The 19325-nt window shown below is 50.6% G+C and overlaps 1 protein-coding gene across 10 annotated transcripts in view; it reads left to right on the top strand.

Annotated features, from left to right (window-relative positions):
- SCNN1A (sodium channel epithelial 1 subunit alpha) overlaps positions 1-19325 on the top strand; it is an 85904-nt gene that overhangs the window by 63816 nt on the left and 2763 nt on the right. For 9 of the 10 annotated variants that reach the window (XM_047066772.1, XM_047066771.1, XM_047066774.1 and 6 more), the window contains 6 exons: positions 11087-11354; positions 12196-12386; positions 16172-16275; positions 16661-16824; positions 17239-17337; positions 17575-17692. In XM_047066772.1, coding sequence (XP_046922728.1) covers positions 11087-11354; positions 12196-12386; positions 16172-16275; positions 16661-16824; positions 17239-17337; positions 17575-17692 — 944 coding nt within the window. The remainder of the gene's footprint in view (positions 1-11086; positions 11355-12195; positions 12387-16171; positions 16276-16660; positions 16825-17238; positions 17338-17574; positions 17693-19325) is intronic. The other variant, XM_047066775.1, reaches the window with a different exon arrangement.

The following is a 19325-nucleotide window of genomic DNA, read 5'->3' as shown; positions in this document are numbered from 1 at the left end:
GGCCTCCTCCACCTGGAGAGAAGAATCTAATGGACAGGTGAAGCCGTTGGCAGGTGCTGTGGGGGTGGGTGGTGAAAGCTGGTGGGGCTGGGCCCTGGTATGTTGGTCTCAGTGTAGAAGGGGAGTTTGTTTTGGGGAAATCAAGGTGGGGGCTGGTGGCAAAGGGTTGGAGAGCCTTGAGGCTGGGGGTAGAGTCAGAGGGAAACCAGGACAGGACAGAAAGCAGCCCTCCCCTCCCCCACCCCCCCCCCACCATCTCCACCCCCCCCCCAAGACCCAGTTGACCCCTGCTGGGCTGTGTACTTCACCTGCCCAGGTGCCTGACTTTTAAGTGCTCGGGTGTGTCCTGAAGGTTTGGGTTTCATCGTTGCTCTTTGCCAGTTTTTCTTCTAGAAGCCAGAGGGGATGGTAACCATGGAGAAGAAAGGAAGGCACAGCTAGGTGTTTATCCACACCTCTTATTTGTATTTACTCAGTCATGCAACACGTGGGGGATACCTGGAGCATATGCCCAACACTGCTAGGCACCTGGCAAATGGGTTCATTAATAATTCATTCAGTCTTCACTGAAGGCCAGACACTTTGCTAGGTTCTGGGGACAGAAAGATAAAATACGGTGGAAGAGACAGGCGACACAGATAACAGCAGGACAGTGTGGCTTCAAGAGTCAGTCTCTGCCCTTAGGGAGTGTAAGATTTGTGAGTGCCTACAGGTGTGATTGCATGAGTGTGCATGTGTGTGTGTATGTGTGTGTGTGTGTGTGTGTGAGCAAACATTGGGTATAGGTATGATTATGGAGGATGGAGATTAGTCACATATTAGGGATGAAGGCCCCCCATGTGTTCCATGGTGTCCAAAGGTGTATCACGGACTAAAAAGGGTTGGGACGTCCCGTGCTGCAGGGAAAACCCTGCCGGCCGTTTTCATGGATAAGCCTCCATATGCTGTCCAGGTGAAGGGCGCGTTTCCTAAGAAGCTGCTTCATGCACCAGCCACTGCTAAGTACTCTGTGGCACCCCTAATTCTCCCAGAAACCCCACAAGGCGGGGACTATTGTAATCCCTGTTTTGCATTAGAGGAAACCGAGGCAAAGGCAGACAAGTCACAAGGTCACAGAGACAGTGACGGAGCTGTGGTTCACCCTCGGATCACAAATCCCTCCTTTTCTTGATATCCAAGGTGTGGGACACGGAATCAGCGAAGTGTGTAATCAATCAGATGTGTACATCTCATTTCCCAGCTCTCCTTTTCCGGCTCAGCCTCATTTCTCTTCCTTGGTGCCCGTGAGCTTGGCTCCTCTCCTTTCCGACCCTCTGCTGCTTCGCTACCCTGATCTTTCCCCTACTTATTTCTCTTCACCCCCTTGGGCCATGGTGGAGGGCACTGAGTCAGCAGGGAGGGGAAGGCAGGCAGGCAGGAAGGACTAAAGTCTGGGTAGTAGGCTCTCAGTAAATGTTTGCTTGAAAGACATGGGTGGGAGATGGAGAGCAAAGGGCTACATCTGTTGAGGCCTGCTGAGGGCAGGGTCATGGACAGTCTACGAAAAAGCCCCAGGGGATGAAACCAGAGCCACTGCTCCTGAGGCCTGCAGGCTGGGAGACAGGTGTCCACACAGAAAGAAATCCCTCCTGCCTGACTAGCGGCCACAGGGCTTAGAGGGGAGAGAGCCCCTGGGGAGGGAGGGGAGTCAGGGAAGGCACAGGGAACCGTGTCGAACACCTGCTACATGCTCACCCTTTGCTGGGTCCTTTATAAGGACTATCTCATTTCATCTTGACAAGTCCATGGCGGTGGACATAGTTATTATTTCCATTTGGAAGTGGAGGCAAAATAATTTGAGCAAGGTCACAAAGCAAATAATAAAGAAATAGCAACAATAATAGTGAACACTTCTTTAAAATTTTTTTTTAATGTTTATTTATTTTTGAGAGAGGGAGAGAGACAGGGCACAAGCAGGGAGGGGCAGGGAGAGAGGGAAACACAGAATCTGAAGCAGGCTCCAGGCTCTGAGCTGTCAGCACAGAGCCCGACGGGGGGCTTGATCTCACGAACCTCGAGATCATGACCTGAGCCGAAGTCAGATGCTTAATTGACTGAGCCACCCAGGCGCCCCAAGAACACTTCTATAGTACCTAATGTGCACCAGATATGTTACATTTTATATGAAATTATTTAATTCTCACAACAGACTTCTGAAGTAGGTACGAGTATTATTCCCATTTTATAGAAGAGGAGACTGAGGCCCAGAGAGGTTAAATAACCTGTCCAAGTTCACACAGGTAGCAGGTGGTGAAACTGGGATTCAAAAGTCACCCACCCACCCCACCAAGCAGCCAGTGCATTTCTGGTTAGCAGCTGAGTCACAAACCAAGTGTGTTTGATATCAAAGCCCTTTATCACCTCTACACTTTAAGAAGGTGCCACAGGGTTGCCAGCTGCCACGTGGGGGCTTATGGGTGAGACAGATGAGGGGTACTTGTCATGAATGGAGGAGAGAGGGATGCAGGGCTCTTGGCTCCTATTCAAGGAGAGAGGCAGGGGTGGGTGGACAGGTTAACACAGCCTGGTGGGTGATGACCTGAGGGTGAATCAGAGGTGCTGGCTTGCGGCAGGTGCAGGGACAGGCCAGATGAGTGATTCCTACCGAAGCAGCAGGGAGGAGGTGGAAATTTGTGGACAGGATAGACGAACTGGTGAGATAACAGGAATGAAGCAAAGTCAGACCAGGGATGCCCAGAGCTGGTGGGCACGGCCGGACGTCCACGGCCCGCAGAGGTGGAGGGGTTCTGGGTTGCTTGGGAACCTCTGAGAGAGGCTGCAGGGGCCACAGTAAGCAATAAAGCGCGAAGAATCCACTGTGAAGGGTCAGCCACGGCAGTTGCTTTCTTTGTGGCCAAAAAGGGCTTTATTCATCCAGGAGAGAGGGCCAGTCTTAACCACATCCACAGAAAACAGAGCCCAAGAACATATTTTTCATCTAGTCCTGGGAGGGACTGAGGCTGGGCCTAAGGAAGAACTCAAGATCCTGAAACATCACAGGAGGTGATGGAATCCCTTCCCAAGATGGCAGAGCAGAGGCATGGCACAGGAGTGGGGAGAGGAGAGGGGCGATTCCCTAAAGAGGGAAGCTGTGGGCCTTTTTTTTTTTTTTTTAATTTGAGAGAGAGAGAGAGTGCGTGAATGGGGCAGAGGGGAGAGGCAGAGAGACAGAGAGAGAGAGAGAGAGAGAGAGAGAGAGAGAGAGAGAGAATCTTAAGCAGGCTCCACGCTCAGCATGGAGTCCGACATGGGTCTCTCTCCCAGGACTCTGGGATCATGACCTGAGCCAGAACCAAGGGTCAGACGTTCAACCTACTGAGCCACCCAGGCACCCCTGAGCCTAACTCTGCAAAGTAGGGCTAGCAGTTCGCTCTGTGATGGCAGGCCTGGCAGGGACAGAAAGCCGGGACTCTCAGAACTGCCCCCCTTGGCCCCCAGTGCTGGGCTCCTTCTCCTGTCGGGACCCTCCCTACCTCTGTAGCAGCCGTTGTTAGAAAGTTCTTCCTCAGGGCACCTGGGTGGCTCAGTCAGTTAAGTGTCTGATTCAAATTTGGCTCGGGTCATGGTCTCACGTTTCACAGGTTCGAGCCCCACACTGGGCTGCACGTTGATGGCGCAGATCCTGCTTGGGATTCTCTCTCTTCTCCTCCCCACCTCGCTCTGTCTGTCTCTCTCTCAAAGTAAATAAATAAATAAAAACTTTAAAAAAGAGAGAGAGAAAGTTCTTCCTTAGGTAAAGCTGCAGCTGACCTCGTTATAACTTCTAGCTTCTGCTCCTGGTTCTGTGTCTTTGACACAACCCTAAAGATATCTCCTTCCTCACCCACCGGCCACCAGCCCATGGCAGCAGCATCTTCAAGGTAGCTTGCAAAATTCACCACCGAATTCAGATCCTCCTAACAAGCTTGTTAGATAAGGAAGGAGATACCCGCCCCCTCCCCCCTCCCAGCCAGATGTGAAAACTAAGGCTCTGAGAACCTGCAGGCTTTGCAAAGGTCACCCAGCTGTTATGTGGAGGGGTCCGAATTGGAATCTGGTCTTAAGTTCTACTTTTTTAAGACCACAAAGTCACGTGGCAGCTAAGTGGCAGTCCTCCTGTGTCTCCTCCGCCTGCTCTTCTCCAATAACAGCGCTGATACGAAGACAATAGCAGTAGTTGTACAGTGTCTACTCGGCCAGGTATTTTTCTCAGTACTTTTCCTGTATCAAATCATTTCACCTCCACAATAACCCTTTGCCACAAGGACTCTTTAAAAGAAATAGATTTATTTAAGTAATCTCTACACCCAGCATGGGGCTCGAACTCGCAACCCCAAGATCAAGAATCACACACTCTTCCGGCTGAGTCAGCCCGGCGCCCCGGCAAGGACTATTAATAGTCCCATTTTACAGATGATGAAGCAGAGGAACAGAAGCTAAGTAACTTCTCCAAGGCAAGCCATCAATTTTTTAAAAATGTTTATTTTATTTTTGAGTGAGAGTGTGTGTGTGCAAGTGGGGGAGGGGCAGAGAGAGAGGGAGACAGAAAATCCCAAGCAGGCTCTGAGTGGTCAGTGCAGAACCCGATGCGGGGCTCAAACTTACCAACGGTGGGATCATGACCTGAGCCAAAGTCAGATGCTTAACCTACTGAGCCATCCAGGCGCCCCTCCAAGGTAAACCATCCAAACGGTGGGCAAGGCTTAGATAATACACCTGGAGAGCTGATGAAAACTTAGTCCCTGCAACTTTTCTTTGGATGAAATGGTTTCTAGAGCTCTTACCACCCTGGCTGTTCATCCTTGGAACAAGCATTAGTTTGTGAACATCTGTTGGTCTAAAATGTTGCAGCCATGGGGCACCTGGGTGGCTCAGTCGGTTAAGCGTCCGACTTCAGCTCAGGTCACGATCTCACGGTCCGGCAGTTCGAGCCCCGCGTCAGGCTCTGGGCTGATGGCTCAGAGCCTGGAGCCTGCTTCCGATTCTGTGTCTCCCTCTCTCTCTGCCCCTCCCCCCCTCCCCCGTTCATGTTCTGTCTCTGTCTCAAAAACAAATAAATGTTAAAAAAAAATTAGAAAAAAAATAAAATGTTGCAGCCAGGATGGAACTGAACATGTAATCTGAGACTCAGAACTGACCCTAGAGAGGCTGACTCTGTCTGACTCTGTCTTCAGGAGGGCTCTGGGCTGAGGGGCTGCTTGAGGGCACCCAGAGCTCACAGAGGCCCCAGGGAGGAAGTTGGAGGTGCTGAGATGTGGAGGAGAATGGGGCTGAGGGAGGGGCCAAAGAAAGGGAGGTCAAGGTTGTCCCTGGAGGAAGGAGGGTGCCGGGTAGGTCCCCAGATGCACCCTGGCAGGGGAGGAAGCTGGTGAGTTTCCAGTGCCCAGTTCTGCCAAGTGCTTCTGGAAGGCTGGCTGAGAATGCTCCACTAGGGTCCTCTGGGGGCACGGGGCAGTGGCGGGGGGGTGGGGGGTGGGTGATGAGAGCCTGGGCAAATCCAAGGCTGCTCCGTGAGAAGGGCTCTTTTGTGAGAGGGGGCCACCGAGGGGAAAGGGGGAGGGAAGAGATACACATAGGAAGATAGCAGGGGTATCAGTCCTTAAATCTCTCAGTATCCCTGCTCCTGCTAGTCTGTGCTGGGCAGAGAAGAGGGGATGCGGGGGGGGGGGGGGTGACGGCCTGCTGCAGGGAAAGGAGATTTTGCTGCCCATTCTCAAGTGCCTCTGAACCCGGAGGCAGAAGTAGTAGAAAAAGCAGGGACCATGAAGTCAGACAGGCCTGGGTTCAAATCTTGACTCCGGTACTTCCTAGCTGAGTCGCCCTGGAGAAGTTGCCCAGTTGATGGTCCTCAGTTTCCTCAACTGTAAAATGGAGTAGTAATGCCTGCCTGATTGAATTGGCAGGGCTCCAATGTCGGGCTGTCAGCCAGCGCAGATGAGAGTGGGGGTAGTGACCGGGACTCGTGCAGGAAGTCAAGGTTAGGGCTAGACTGTCTTGCTGCAGCTCCAAGTGTGTATTCTTTATCCCCTCTCCAGCCCTGGTCTCCTCTTGCCAGGGCCCTCCTGCTTGCAGGATAAGATCTGATGGCATTAGTGGGGTTTACTCAGTGGTCAGTTTTCTTAGTTCTAGGTGTCAGCTGAAAGGGAGGGAGAGATTTCTTTTCTGAAGGGGTGATATGGGAATATCTATTCCTTAAGGGCTCCCCACCAAAAGGAAAGTAGACCTTGGGAGGGAGGTGTTTTGTATGGAGCCCAGCCTCTTCTGGAGGTGGGGTTGCGGTCTCATCAGAGGCCTCTCTGGAAGAGGCAGGAAGGAGCTGAATCTGAGGGAGACGACTGAGGGGAGACCTGGCTTAGGGACAGCTTGGGGCTCTGTGGGGAGGAGCCTTGTGGCTACAGAAGGTGACAGACAGCTCTGAGTCTCTGATGAGGATGAGGCAGGTGTACAAGGCAGAAGGGGGGCACAGGGCGACTTGAGACAGCTTAGAGGGGTGTGCCAAGGGAGGCTCAGCCAGAGATGTGGTGGCTCAGGTGGAAATGACTCCAGCCATGGTGGGAGACCTGGATTCTTCCTGTGTGACCGAGTTGAGTTTCTTGGGCTTTGGGCCCCCATCCATGTCTTCTTGAGATTCAATGGCCTCTTCATTTTGTGCCACTGAATACTTTCTCATTTAACCCTGTAAGAGCTTCATGTGGTATGCAGATCTAGTGTTATGCCCATTTTACAGATGGGGAAACTGAGGCCTGGATTCAGGAAGGTTGAGTTCCTCACCAACATTCCCCAGCTAGAAGTGTGTGGCTGGAATGCCAGGCCCCACATCCAGTCAACTCTGGCTCTGGTGCTCTTTCTGGGGCAGCTTGTCCATCTGCTAAAATGGCCAGAGCTAGCAGGGACAGAGCAAAGGACAGTGTGATGGATATAGTGCTTTCTGACCTGGTTCCTGGCTGTGTGACCTTGAACAAGTCACCTGCTTCAGGTTTTTCACCTGTAAAAAGTATTAGCTAACAGTGGCAGATAGTTTTCTGAATTACACTGAAGATTAAGTGAGTGTTCATTCGAATACCACAGGGCCAACCTCATAGTAAGTGCTCAATAAATCCGAGCTATCACTGCCATTCTTTTCATTACCAACCACACGCAAGTCTCTTGGAATGTCTAACACACACCTTGGTTGGACCTGGGCTACATTTTCTGAGGGCATGAGGGGTATCTGGAACCGATGCCTAACGGCCTAGCCAGCTAGACTTTATGAAGGAAAGAGAAACAGAGCCAAGTGGAGTAGACAGTAGGGTATGGCCTAGAGACTGGTTAATGTAGCTGCACTTTAGGGCCCCTGGGGTTCTTGTAAAACAACCTTGTTTGGGCCCCACCAACATTCCCAGTAAACACCAATCTCTGGCAGGGCCCCCCTAAACACAGGTATGTGACTTTTTCTTTAGTTGAGGTATAATTTACTTATGATGAAATGCACAAATCTTTTTTTAAATGTTTATTTTTGAGAGAGAGAGAGACAGAGAGAGAGAGAGAGAGAGCAAGCGGGGGAGAGGCAGAGAGCGAGGGAGACACAGAATCTGAGGCAGGCTCCAGGCTCTGAGCTATCAGCACAGAGCCTGATGCGGGGCTCGAACTCACAAACCGTGAGATCATGACCTGAGCTGAAGTCAGACGCTTAACCGACTGAGCCAACCAGGCCCCCCTAAAATGCACAAATCTTAAGCCCTCACACAAATCTGAAGCCCTCACTGAAGTTTGCTAATCAAGGTACTGAACATTTCCATCACACAATGGCCCTCTGAAGCCCATTCCTCTCTCTCTCACAGCCATTCTCTGACTCCTGTCACCATCAATTAGTTTGACTTGTTCTCAGACTTCACATCAAGGGAATCACACAATGTGAATTTTTTTTTTTAATGTGTCTGGCTCAACATACCCATTTTACTGAACTTAATATTTCTCAAATTCTCTCATGCTTTTTGCCTGTATCAGCCCCCCCTTTAAAAAAATTTTTTTTTTAATGTTCATTATTTTTAAGAGAGAGAGAGAAAAACAGAGCACAAGAGGGGAAGGGGCAGAGAGAAAGGGAGACATAGAATCTGAAGCAGGCTTCTGGCTCTGAGCTGTCAGCACAGAGCCCGAGGCGGGGCTTGACCTCACGAACTGTGAGATCATGACCTGAGCCAAAGTCGGACGCTTAACTGACTGAACCACCCAGGCTCATTTGGGTTGTTTCAAGCTTTGTGGCAATTATGAATAAAAGTGCTTATGGACATTCACGTACAAGTCTTTATGTTTTCCTTGTGCTTGAGTCAATAGCGGGGAGTGGAATTGGGTAAAATATCCAGAAGTGAAATTGCTGGGTCATAAGGTAGATGTATGTTTAACTTTATGAGAAGCTGCCAGATGACCCGCCAAATCGACTGTGCCGTCTGACTCTCCCACCAGCTGCAACCCCAGCTGCTCTCCATTCTCACCAGTTGACACTGTCCAAGTCTTTTACTTGTTTGGCTCTTCTCACGGATGTTAAATGGTGGCCTCATTACCTGTTTTTAGAAGTTTGCCTTTTTTAATTGTATTTTTTTGTTGTTGAAGTAGAGTTGATGTGTAATATTCTATTAGTTTCAGGTATGCACCACAGTGAATTGATCATTATGGTTTTTTTTTAATTTTTTTTTTTAATGTTTATTTATTTTTGAGACAGAGAGAGACAGAGCATGAATGGGGGAGGGGCAGAGAGAGAGAGAGACACAGAATCCGAAGCAGGCTCCAGGCTCTGAGCTGTCAGCCCAGAGCCCGATGCGGGGCTCGAACTCATAGACCGCGAGATCGTGACCTGAGCTGGTCCGACGCTTAACCGACTGAGCCACCCAGGCGCCCCGATCATTATGGTTTTAATTTGCATTTTTCTGAAGGCTAATTATGTTGAGCACATTTCCTGTGTTTAGTGACTGTCTATCTTTTGGTGCATTTAAAAAAAATTTTTTTTTGCATTTATTTATTTTTGAGAGACAGCATGAGCGAGGGAGAGGCAGAGAGAGAGGGAGACACAGCATCTGAAGCAGGCTCCAGGCTCTGAGCAAGAGCCCAACACAGGGCTTGAACCCACGAACCGTGAGATCATGACCTGAGCTGAAGTCCGAAGCTTAACCAACTGAGCCACCCAGATGCTCCCTTATTTTAGAGACAGAGCAGGGGCAGAGGGAGAACAATAGAGAATCCTAAGCAGACTCCATGCTCCAAGCAGAGGGGAGGGCTGGGGGGACCGCCCACATGGGCCTGACTCAGGGCTTGATCCCATGACCCTGGGATCATGACCTGAGCCGAAACTAATATGCAGCCGCTCAACCCTGACTGAGCCACCCAGGAGCCCCTAAACAACCTGTCTTTTTATTGCCAATTTGTAAAAAGTCTTTATATTTCACAATAAGTTCTTCCTTAGATACTTATTGCAAAAAATACTGCCTACCTCAAGGTCATGAAGATATCTTTGATGTTTTCCTCTAGAATCTTTCTGGTTCTGAATTTTATGTTTAGGTCTGTGATTCAAACTGACTTAATTTTTGTGTAGAAACTGAGGTGGAGTTGAGTTTCTTTTTTTTGTTTTTGTTTTTTTTCCTTTCTCAATAGAGCATACTCTGTTTAAAAAAATGATTTTCCCCATTGAATTGAATTGGTGTTTTGGTCAAAACTCAGTTGACTGTATACGTGTGAGTATATATCTGGACTTTATTCTGTTCCATCGATCTACTGTCTGTCCTTACATAAGCACTACACTGTTTTGATGACTGTGGCTTTATAGTGAGTTGGAAGTCAGGTAGAACTAAGTACTTCAATTTCGCTCTTTTCCAAAATTGTTTTGAGGGGCACCTGCCTGGCTCAGTCAGAAGAACATGTGACTCTTGATCTCAGGGTCATCAGTTCAAGCCCCATGTTGGGTGTAGAGATTACTTAAAAATAAACTTACAAACAAAATTGCTTTGACCACTCTACATACGTCTTAAATCAGCCCATCCGTTTCTTCAAAATGTGTGCTGAAATGTTGATAGGGATTGTGTTGAATCAAACGACCAATTTGGGATACATCTTAACTATACAGAGTTCCAGACCCAGGAACTCATGTAACTCTCTATTTTGGTTTTTGAGTTCTCTCAGCATGATTTTCGGTGTAAAACTCTTGCCTCTTTCATTAAGTTCATTCCTGGTATTTGATGTTGTTTATGCTATTTAATATGGTGGTTTTTGTGATATAATTTTCCATTTTTTTGTTGTTATTATGTAGAAATACAATTAATTTTTGTACAATGGTTTTGTACACTACAACCTTGTTGAATGTATTAGTTCTAGGTGTATTTGTTTTGTTTTGGTAGATTCTATCCCTACGGCGCTGCTACTATGGACTTTCATGACGGAGCGGGTAACAATGCCTGTGCTGAGAAGGAATGTGATGATTTATACTGGACAGCGTTTAACTTATGGTGTTTGGGCCCCACCCATCTCATTAAAACTGAGTCTTTGATGGGGAGGGGCCGTGTGCAGCATCTGTAGTTTTAAAGTTCCTGGGGAAATTCTAGAAGTGCAGTTAAGCACCCCTAATTTAGAAGGTGCCAGGCGGCAGACAGAGCCAAAGGCCACCCTTGCCGGAGGAGGCCAGGGTGGGTTGACCTGCTCGCTGGGTCTGAGGGAGCTTGTGGGCGAAGGCCGCGGCCACACCCTCTCCCATCTTGGAAAAGGGCAGACGAGTTCCGGGTTCCCTTCGCGGCCAGGGCGAGTGGGAGGAGAGGGCCTCACAGACAGGAGCCTCCGCCTCTCCCTTCTGATAAACAGGCCGTAATAAATGCCGTCACCGCCGGGGCTCATAGTCGCCTCCACTAACCCCGTGGAAAACCAGTCTACACCCTCACGTCCCCATCCCTCCGAGAGAGCCTTGGAGACACCAGAGTTATTCCCTGCAGGCTTTTCCAGGATGGACCGACCTCACCGGTTTCTGGCGAGGAAACCGAGGCCCTGAAGGGCCAGGGACTAGCGCGAAGCCGCCCCCCAAATCCGACCCTCTTCCCATCGCCCCTTCCAGGTACACGCAAATTAAAGAGGAGCTGGAGGAGCTGGACCGCATCACAGAGCAGACGCTCTACGACCTGTACAAATACAACTCCTCCAGCACCCTGGGGACCCACCCCCGCGGTCGTCGCGACTTGCGGGAGCCCTGGCCGCACCCCCTGCAGCGCCTGTGGGCCCCGGCCCCGCCCCCCGGGGCCCGCGGAGTCCGCAGCGCCGCCTCCAGCGTGCGGGACAATAACCCCCAAGTGAACAGGAAGGACTGGAAGGTCGGCTTCCAGTTGGTAAGCCCCGCCCCCGGACCCCGCCCCCGGCCTTCGGGTCCCTCCCCTCCTGGTTGCCCGGACCCTCCGGTTCTGCCCACGCCCCGACAGCACTCCCTTTCCGGACCCCGCCTTTGTTGCCTAGCGACGGGAGGCGGGACCTCGTCGGCCTGCTGGCAAAATACATAACTAAAAACATGTCTCTGAACGCCAGCTTGTGGGGGTCTCCTCGCTGGGGCCTCTGTGGGAGGGTTTAAACGTCTGGAAGTCAAATCTGTGGCGGAAAAAGCACCTTTCTGAATCGTCAGCCCCCCACTGGTCGGGACTCCCTTGGGACCCTCCTGTATGGCAGGGAACTGGGGCTCTGCCTGCCTGAGATAGAGAATAAGGAATCAGTAAAATGAGAGACTTAAAAAAATTGTTTTAATAAAAAATAAAAGGGAGAGTAAGTGGAAGCGGGAGAGGAGCAGAGGGAAGAAGAGAGGCCCCCTTTGGGGAGAGTGGACCACACAACCAGGAGACCTGAGTTCCAGTCCTAGCTCAGTCGCTAGGGCAAGCCTCTGGATTCCTCCGTCTTCCCATCAGTAAAGTGGGGAGATGAATCCTTGCTCCACCGTCTTGCAGAGGCTGTATAAATGACCCACACTTGGGACCACAGCTCCTGGTCTCCTTGGCCAACTGCTCCCTTAAGCCTAGGCTCTCCTGGTCCACTCTCTTCCGGGCTTCAACTTCTGCCTTCTGTTCTTCTGCACTCTTGGCTCCCCACCCCAGTCCTCAGGACCTCAGACCACTCATTCTTTGACGTTAGCCTGCCCTGCCGCCTGTCCCCTGCTGCTGATCCTCTGATGCTCTCTGTGTTTAGTGCAACCGGAACAAATCGGACTGCTTTTACCAGACGTACTCGTCAGGGGTGGATGCAGTGAGGGAGTGGTACCGTTTCCACTACATCAACATTCTTTCTCGACTGCGGGACACTTCTCCATCCTCGGAGGAGGACATGCTGGACAACTTCATCTTTGCCTGTCGCTTCAACCAGGCCTCCTGCAATCAGGCGTGAGTCCCTCCTGCCTGGCTCTGTGCTCTCCACGGAGTCTTCTTTCTGAAGTCAGCCTGAGGCTCAGATGGGCAGCACCCAGGAAAGGCCTTTGGGCTAAATATATGCCTGCAGGGAGGAGGGGACGCACTGACCTCAGGTCTAAACTTCTGCCCCATGGATTATCCTGCAGGGCTGGGTCTGAGTGAGGCAGTCTAATATGCTGCCCTGGGAAGGCTGTAGTTGAGGTCTGGCTTTGAGAATCCAATGGCTGGAAGCATGGTTCTCCATCTTTCGAAGGCCCCTCTGTCACTAGCACCAAACTCACAGGTGCCCGGAAGGTCATCTTCTCAGATGAGGTGGACAGCAGTGGTTTGGAGGAAATAGCATGGGTTGAATGAAGGAGGGGACCTGAGTCACTGCTCTGGCTCTGTAACTTTCCGGCCAGGTGACTCTGGGCATTTCACATCACTCTTCAGAGACTGTTTCTTTGTAAAATGCGGGGAAAATGAGATTCATTCATTGTGTATTCAGACAAATACTTTTTACTGTCTGGGCTGTGTGCCAGTCATTGTTTTAGGCATTTGGGACACATCAAACAGGGCAATGTATATAATCCGTGCCCTTCTGGCACTTTTACTCAAGTGATGAAGATGTTGATAACACCCGTCTCCATGTTCATGAGATATGCGGGAGGGCATTTTGTAAACTGCAGTGAAAAATGGGTCTCTGTTGCTCGTGAACGGAACAGGTGAATGTGACTTGCCCTAGGCCACCAGGCCAGCCCTAGCTAGCTAAGGATCCTTCCCACTCAACTGCACTGCCCGCCAGGCATTCCCTCTGCTATAGATCCAGTCACAATGTCCTTGCAAAGAGGTCATGGCAGCTGGGCAGTTCTCTGAGGCTGTAGCCTCTGGCCCCTCCTACCCCACCCTTCCCCTCCTACTTCTCCTTGGTTTTCACCTTTTCGGGCAGGGTGCTGAGGCAGCCTCTCCACTCTCTAGGGGCCCTTCCCGCCCCCATCGCTGCAGAATGGCAGCAGGGCCAGGTGTCACCTGCTTCTGCCCCACCCTCACCTGGTGCACACACTCTGCTCAGCATAGGATTTTGTTGTTGTCTCCAATCTTCTTGTTTGTTTGAAGACAGGAGCTGCCTGCTGGGAAATGAGACAGTAGCAGGGCCTGGGCCCCAGTCATCTCACCTTGCCACTGGGTGTCTCTAATTGTCACCTTCCCCCCAGTCCTCTTGCTCTGCCAGCCCCATGCTCCTACCTCCCCATCAGTGGAAAGTCCATAGTTCATCTCAGTCTTGACGGTTAGGTCACTTCCTTAGCTCAGAGCCTCATCATTTCTCACCTGGGTTATTATAATCCCTTCACCTCCCAGTATCTTTCTGCCGCCAAAGCCTCTCATTATTCTGCAACTCTTCCAGTTAGTCCTGCTCAAAATCCTCCACTGTCTCCTGTGGCCTCCAGAACCGAGGTGAAGCTCCTTATCGTGGCTTTCTCATCCCTCTCCTCCCCATGTCATCCTTTCTCCTTCTCTCTGTAATCTTTTCTCCAGTGACAGCTTGATTGAGATAAAGTTCCCACACCACAAAAGTCATCCTTTACATGTATACCATTCAGTGATTTTTTAGCATATTCACAGAATTGTGCAAGCCCTATCTAATTTTAGGACATTTTCCTCACCCCCAAAAGAAACCCTACACCTCCTAGTGGTCACTCCCAATTCCCTCCCCTCCTCCCAGCCCTGGAAACCAGGAATCTAGTGTCCATCTACATGGATTGCCTATCGCGGGCGCTTCGTAGAAATGGAATCCTACACTATGCGGCCTTTGTTCCCGACTTCTTTCACTTAGCATCATGTTTTCAACGCTCATCATGTTGCAACATGTGCCAGAACTTCATTCTTTTTATGGTTGGATAATATTCCATTGTGTGGATATCCCACCTTTGATTTATCTGTTCGTCAGTTGATAGACATTTGGGTTGTTTCCACTTCTTGGCTATTACGAGTAATGTTGTTAAGAATATTCCCGTACCAGTTTTTGTAGGGATGTATGTTTTTATTTCTCTCATGTATATACCCGGGAGTGGAATTCCTAGGTCATGTGGTAATTCTATATTTTGAGCAACTCTCAGACGGTTTTCCAAGTGGCCGTGCTATTTTACATTCCCCGGGAGGTATATGAGGCTTCTAAATTCTCCCCACCCTCCGCTTGTTACTTTTTTTTTTTTTTAATGTTTATTCATTTTTGAAAGACAGAGACAGAGCACAAGCAGGGGTGGGGCGGAGAGAAAGGGGGACACAGAATCCGAAGGAAGCTCCAGGCTCTGAGCTGTCAGCACCAGAGCCCGACGCGGGGCTTGAACTCACGAACTGCGAGATCATGACCTGAGCCGAAGTTGGACGCTCAGCCAACTGAGCCACCCAGGCGCCCCTACTGTCTTTTTCACTTTAGCCACCTTAACGGATGCCTGTAACCTTAAGAGCAAATGTATACAGCTCTTACTAAGTGCCAGGCACCTTCCAAGTGTAATTTCAACCTCACAGCACCCCTGTGAGGCAAGTCCTGTTCTTATCCCCATTTTGCAGATGAGGAAACTACAGCATGGAGAGATTAAGTAACGTGGTTGGTCCCACAGCTAATACTTGTTAAAGCTAGGGTTCAAATATGGGTAGTTTAGTTCTGGAGCCTGTGCTCTTAACCCTCACGTTATATTGCTTCTCATATATTCTCCTGGATATATAAGTGGTCATGTCTCGTTTCCCCTCTTGTTTTCCTAAGCTCTGTTTTTAAGATCCATCCATGTTGTTCCATCTAATCGGTTGATTCCACCTGCTGCATACCGTCCATGGTGTGTGTCCATCACATCGTACCTGACTGTCCCCTCTCCCCCTGAGCAGGGCTTACAGGCCCTTCAGGACTGGCCTCTGTTCACTTCCGTAGCCTCTTCTTTCCTCCCTCCCTGAATCCTGCCTTAGCTCTGGAAATGCTGGCTTCCTAGCACTTCCTAGAATGTGCACCAGTATTTCATATCTGTAGGCCTTTGTTCTTCAAGGCCAGTGGAATATTCTAGATCATCTAGTTCCAGCCTCCTCGTTTTACAGATGAGAGTAAGCTTAGAAAAAATGACTTGCTCAAGGCCATCCCACCAGAACCCTCTCCCTGTCATATCTGTCCTGGGATCTGACCTTCCTCCACTCAGCTCTGTGTTCACCACTGCTCTCACTGTCTCCCCTAACTGTGTTTCCTTCCATTTCTCCACTTTATTCATTCGACCACTGTTTATTAATGATCTTCTGTAGGGCCTGTAGGTCAAGAACTATTCAGTTAACCCAGAGATGATACAGAGACGAAGGAGATGTGACCCTTGTCCTCAAGGAGATCACAGTCCAAATGGGGAACTAAGATTTAGATTCACAAGAAGCTAGGGACACTGCCAAAGTCTTCGTAATGCAACAGAATGACACAAGAGAGGTCACAAGGCCAGTGAGGTCAGGTGGCCTGGTGGGGAGGAGACTGCATTAGAAGGTAGATGACCTGTGTTTGAGTCTCAAGTTTGTCATCACGGTGTGACCTTGGACAGCTACTTGACCTCTCTGAGCCCTAGCTTCCTCTTCTGTGACGTGGGGATGATGCCCTCACAGGCTGTTGGTTGGAGTGGCTGAGAGAACATGGGGAAAGCTTCTAGCACATAGTAGGTGATCAGGAAACAAAGGTCACTGAAAGTCCCGCTCTCTCTGACCCACCCACCCCCCAACTTTCTTTTTTGACTCTATTTTTTCTCTCTCCCGGATAGGAATTACTCCCACTTTCACCACCCGATATATGGGAACTGCTACACTTTCAATGGCAAGAACAACTCTAACCTCTGGATGTCTTCCATGCCTGGGATCAAAAATGGTGAGCAAGCCCTCATTTCCGCAATCCCTGTGCCTCGGCACTTCTCACGGCCCTGCCCACCCACAGTTACCCACCTTGTGCTCATGTCCTAGACATGCTGTGTGCCTCTGGGCCTCCCACAACGTGCCTGTCTGCATCCTGGAAGGAGTCCTCTCTGTTCTTTGTCCCCCATGGGTACCACAAAGTCCTTTCCAGGTGTTATAGGAATCTTGTCCCAGTTCTTCGTGCCCACCCCTGAATCCAGCCCGGGGGCTGCCAAATCCCTATGTAGGTCTTCTTGGCCTTGCCCTCTGTGGAGCATTAGAAACTAGGCGCGTGGAAGGGGCTTTCCATCCCCCACCACTCCTCCAGGACCTCCCCCACTCCACTCCCTCTGCACCCCTAGGTCTGTCCCTGACGCTGCGCACAGAGCAGAATGACTTCATCCCGCTGCTGTCCACAGTGACCGGGGCCAGGGTAATGGTGCATGGGCAGGATGAGCCTGCCTTCATGGACGATGGCGGCTTTAACTTGAGGCCTGGTGTGGAGACCTCCATCAGTATGAGGAAGGCAAGAGAGGGCCGGGAAGATGGCAGGGGAGGTGACTCACCAGCCAGAAGACTATAGAGGGAGATCGTGTGGGGTGGGCCTGAGGCAGGTGGCCGTCTTCAGAAGCAGAGTTAGGGGCGAGGGGCTGGCAGAAGTAGGGACCTGAGGAGGACCCTTGGGTGATGTGCTGAGAAGGGTTCAGGATGTGCTTAGGGTTCCGGGGGTGCTCTGGAGCCAGTGTCCTTGAAAGTAGCACCCAGATGGGCGTTGGGGGCTGCTGGGGCGTGTTTTGAAATGGTGAGGCAGACAGGAGAGGCTGGTAGGTGCGAGATACAAATGGCCTGGACCTGAGGGAAGGTGGAGAATTCAGGAAGAGGTCTGGGCCATTTGCTCTGACTTCTGACCTCTGATTTCTTTGTGTGTGGGGGTTTGCAGGAAGCCCTGGACAGACTTGGGGGCGACTATGGTGACTGTACCAAGAATGGCAGTGAAGTCCCCGTGGAGAACCTTTATCTTACCAAATATACACAGCAGGTGAGACCAGCCCGTTTCTATGGCGACCATCTCCCAGGCCTGCCCTGTTGGTCAGTCCAAGTTGGAGGGGTGTGTGTGTGTGTGTGTGTGTGTGTGTGTGAGCGAACGGGACAGGTGGAGAGAGGGGTACAAGTATGGTGAAGAGCATTGTTTGTCCTCCCCTTTCCTGCCTCTTTTGGGCTGTGTGTGGGGAGAGCAGGCCTGAACCCCCTTTCCTGTCACTCCTGTGTCCCCCAGGTGTGTATCCATTCCTGCTTCCAGGACAGCATGATCAAGGAATGTGGCTGTGCCTACATCTTCTATCCGTTGCCCAAGAACGCGGAGTTCTGTGACTACAGGAAGCATAATTCCTGGGGTGAGACCACAGGGAGCCCCTGGCCGGCCCCTCTGCCCCAGGACTCTCACAGACTTCCCTCTCAGACCCTCTGTGACCCTCATTCTCCCTCTGTCCTGCGCTCCAGCCCCTCCGTTTCCTGTCACTCCATCTCTTCCCTCTATCCCCTTCCTCCCTCGGGCTTCTCTCTCTGGGTTTTGGCTTCTGTGTGTTTATAGAGAAAGGCCCCATTTAAAAATAACCTGCAGCAGAAGGAAGGAGGAGCACGTGAAGAAAACCTTGCTCACTCCACACTCTGCCTGTAGCTTCCCTGTCTCACTCTTCTGGCGCCGGGCGAGGCACAGGACAGCTCACAAGGTGCAGGAAGAAAATACTAGAAGTTAGATGTATCTACCTCATTCCCTAACATCTTCCATTTTATATATGTTTTATAATGTACTTAATGGATCAATTCTATAGTAGCAAGTTTGTAATTTATAAGTCAAATACATATGTTGGAGTTACTTAAGACCTTTTTACCTACAGGTGGGCACAATCAAAAAAAGTTTGGAGAGCACTGAGATCTTTTTTTTTTTTTTTTAATGTTAATTTATTTTTGAGACAGAGAGAGACACAGCATGAGCAGGGAAAGGGCAGAGAGAGAGGGAGACACAGAATGTGAAGCAGGCTCCAGGCTCTGAGCTGTCAGCACAGAGCCCTACGTGGGGCTCGACCTCACAAACTATGAGATCATGACCTGAGCTAAAGTCGGATGCTTAACCGACTGAGCCACCCAGGCACCCCTGAGATCTCCTTTTTAATCCTGGATTAGAAGTAGACAGATCCCTGTTCCTTTCCACTATAGCGGAGCTATGCCCCTTGGAGGCTCTGTGGTAGGAAGCTGAGAGAAAGGAAATCCCAAACAAGAAACTGGAAAGTAGAGGGTTAAAAATCCTGGTGCACAGGCTCTCAACTGGCGCCTGTGACCTGAGGGTCCTCCTGTCTGGCTCCCTTGGGCCCAGCTCTCCCTCTGCTGGTGGCCACTGCTGGAGGAGATGAACCTCCACACCTCTGAGGGGACGGGACAGACCCCAGGGGTTATAGTGTCTGCCTTTCTTGGTTCTGTCCCTGTGGATCTTCCTGCCTCCTCCCTTCCCTGGGTCTGCTCCACACAGCTCTCTCCCCTGCCCTGCATTTGGTTCCCATCTCTCCCACCTTATGTCAGAGCACATCAGAGCTGGAGGGACACTCAGGGGCCCAGGGGCAAGTCGTGATGTCATGTCTGAGGACGAGGAGGATGTGCAGAGCAGGGACTCCCTGCCCCCTGCTCCCCACTGCCCCCAAACAATGATTTCTAGGTGCTTGTGAGTTTGAGGATCTGTGAGAGGAAAAATAACAATGCTGATGGCTGAGAAGCCTTGGGGATGGGGAGAGGAACAGTCTCCCAAGGACTGTTTACTCCCCAGAGGAAGGGACCCAGCTGCTCCCCATGCTTCACCGTTCCAGACCCCCAGCCCTCGTAGATAGAGGGATTTGGGTCAGAAATGGAGAAGGACTTCTGGACCAGCCAACTAAAAGTAGCAAGAATGACACAATAGAACATACTTACTTAGAACTTGGCGAATAGGAGAGAAGGGAGATCCATAGACTCATTCTCCCCACCCGTTTTTTTTTT

The sequence above is a fragment of the Lynx rufus genome, unplaced genomic scaffold, assembly GCF_022079265.1.
Source record: "Lynx rufus isolate CCGP_SWC_20201006 ecotype Redwood Valley unplaced genomic scaffold, mLynRuf1.p SCAF_7, whole genome shotgun sequence".
In the NCBI taxonomy this organism is placed as follows: Eukaryota; Metazoa; Chordata; class Mammalia; order Carnivora; family Felidae; genus Lynx; species Lynx rufus.
Note: the sequence above shows the minus strand (reverse complement) of the source record. Positions and strands in the feature narration are given on the sequence as shown.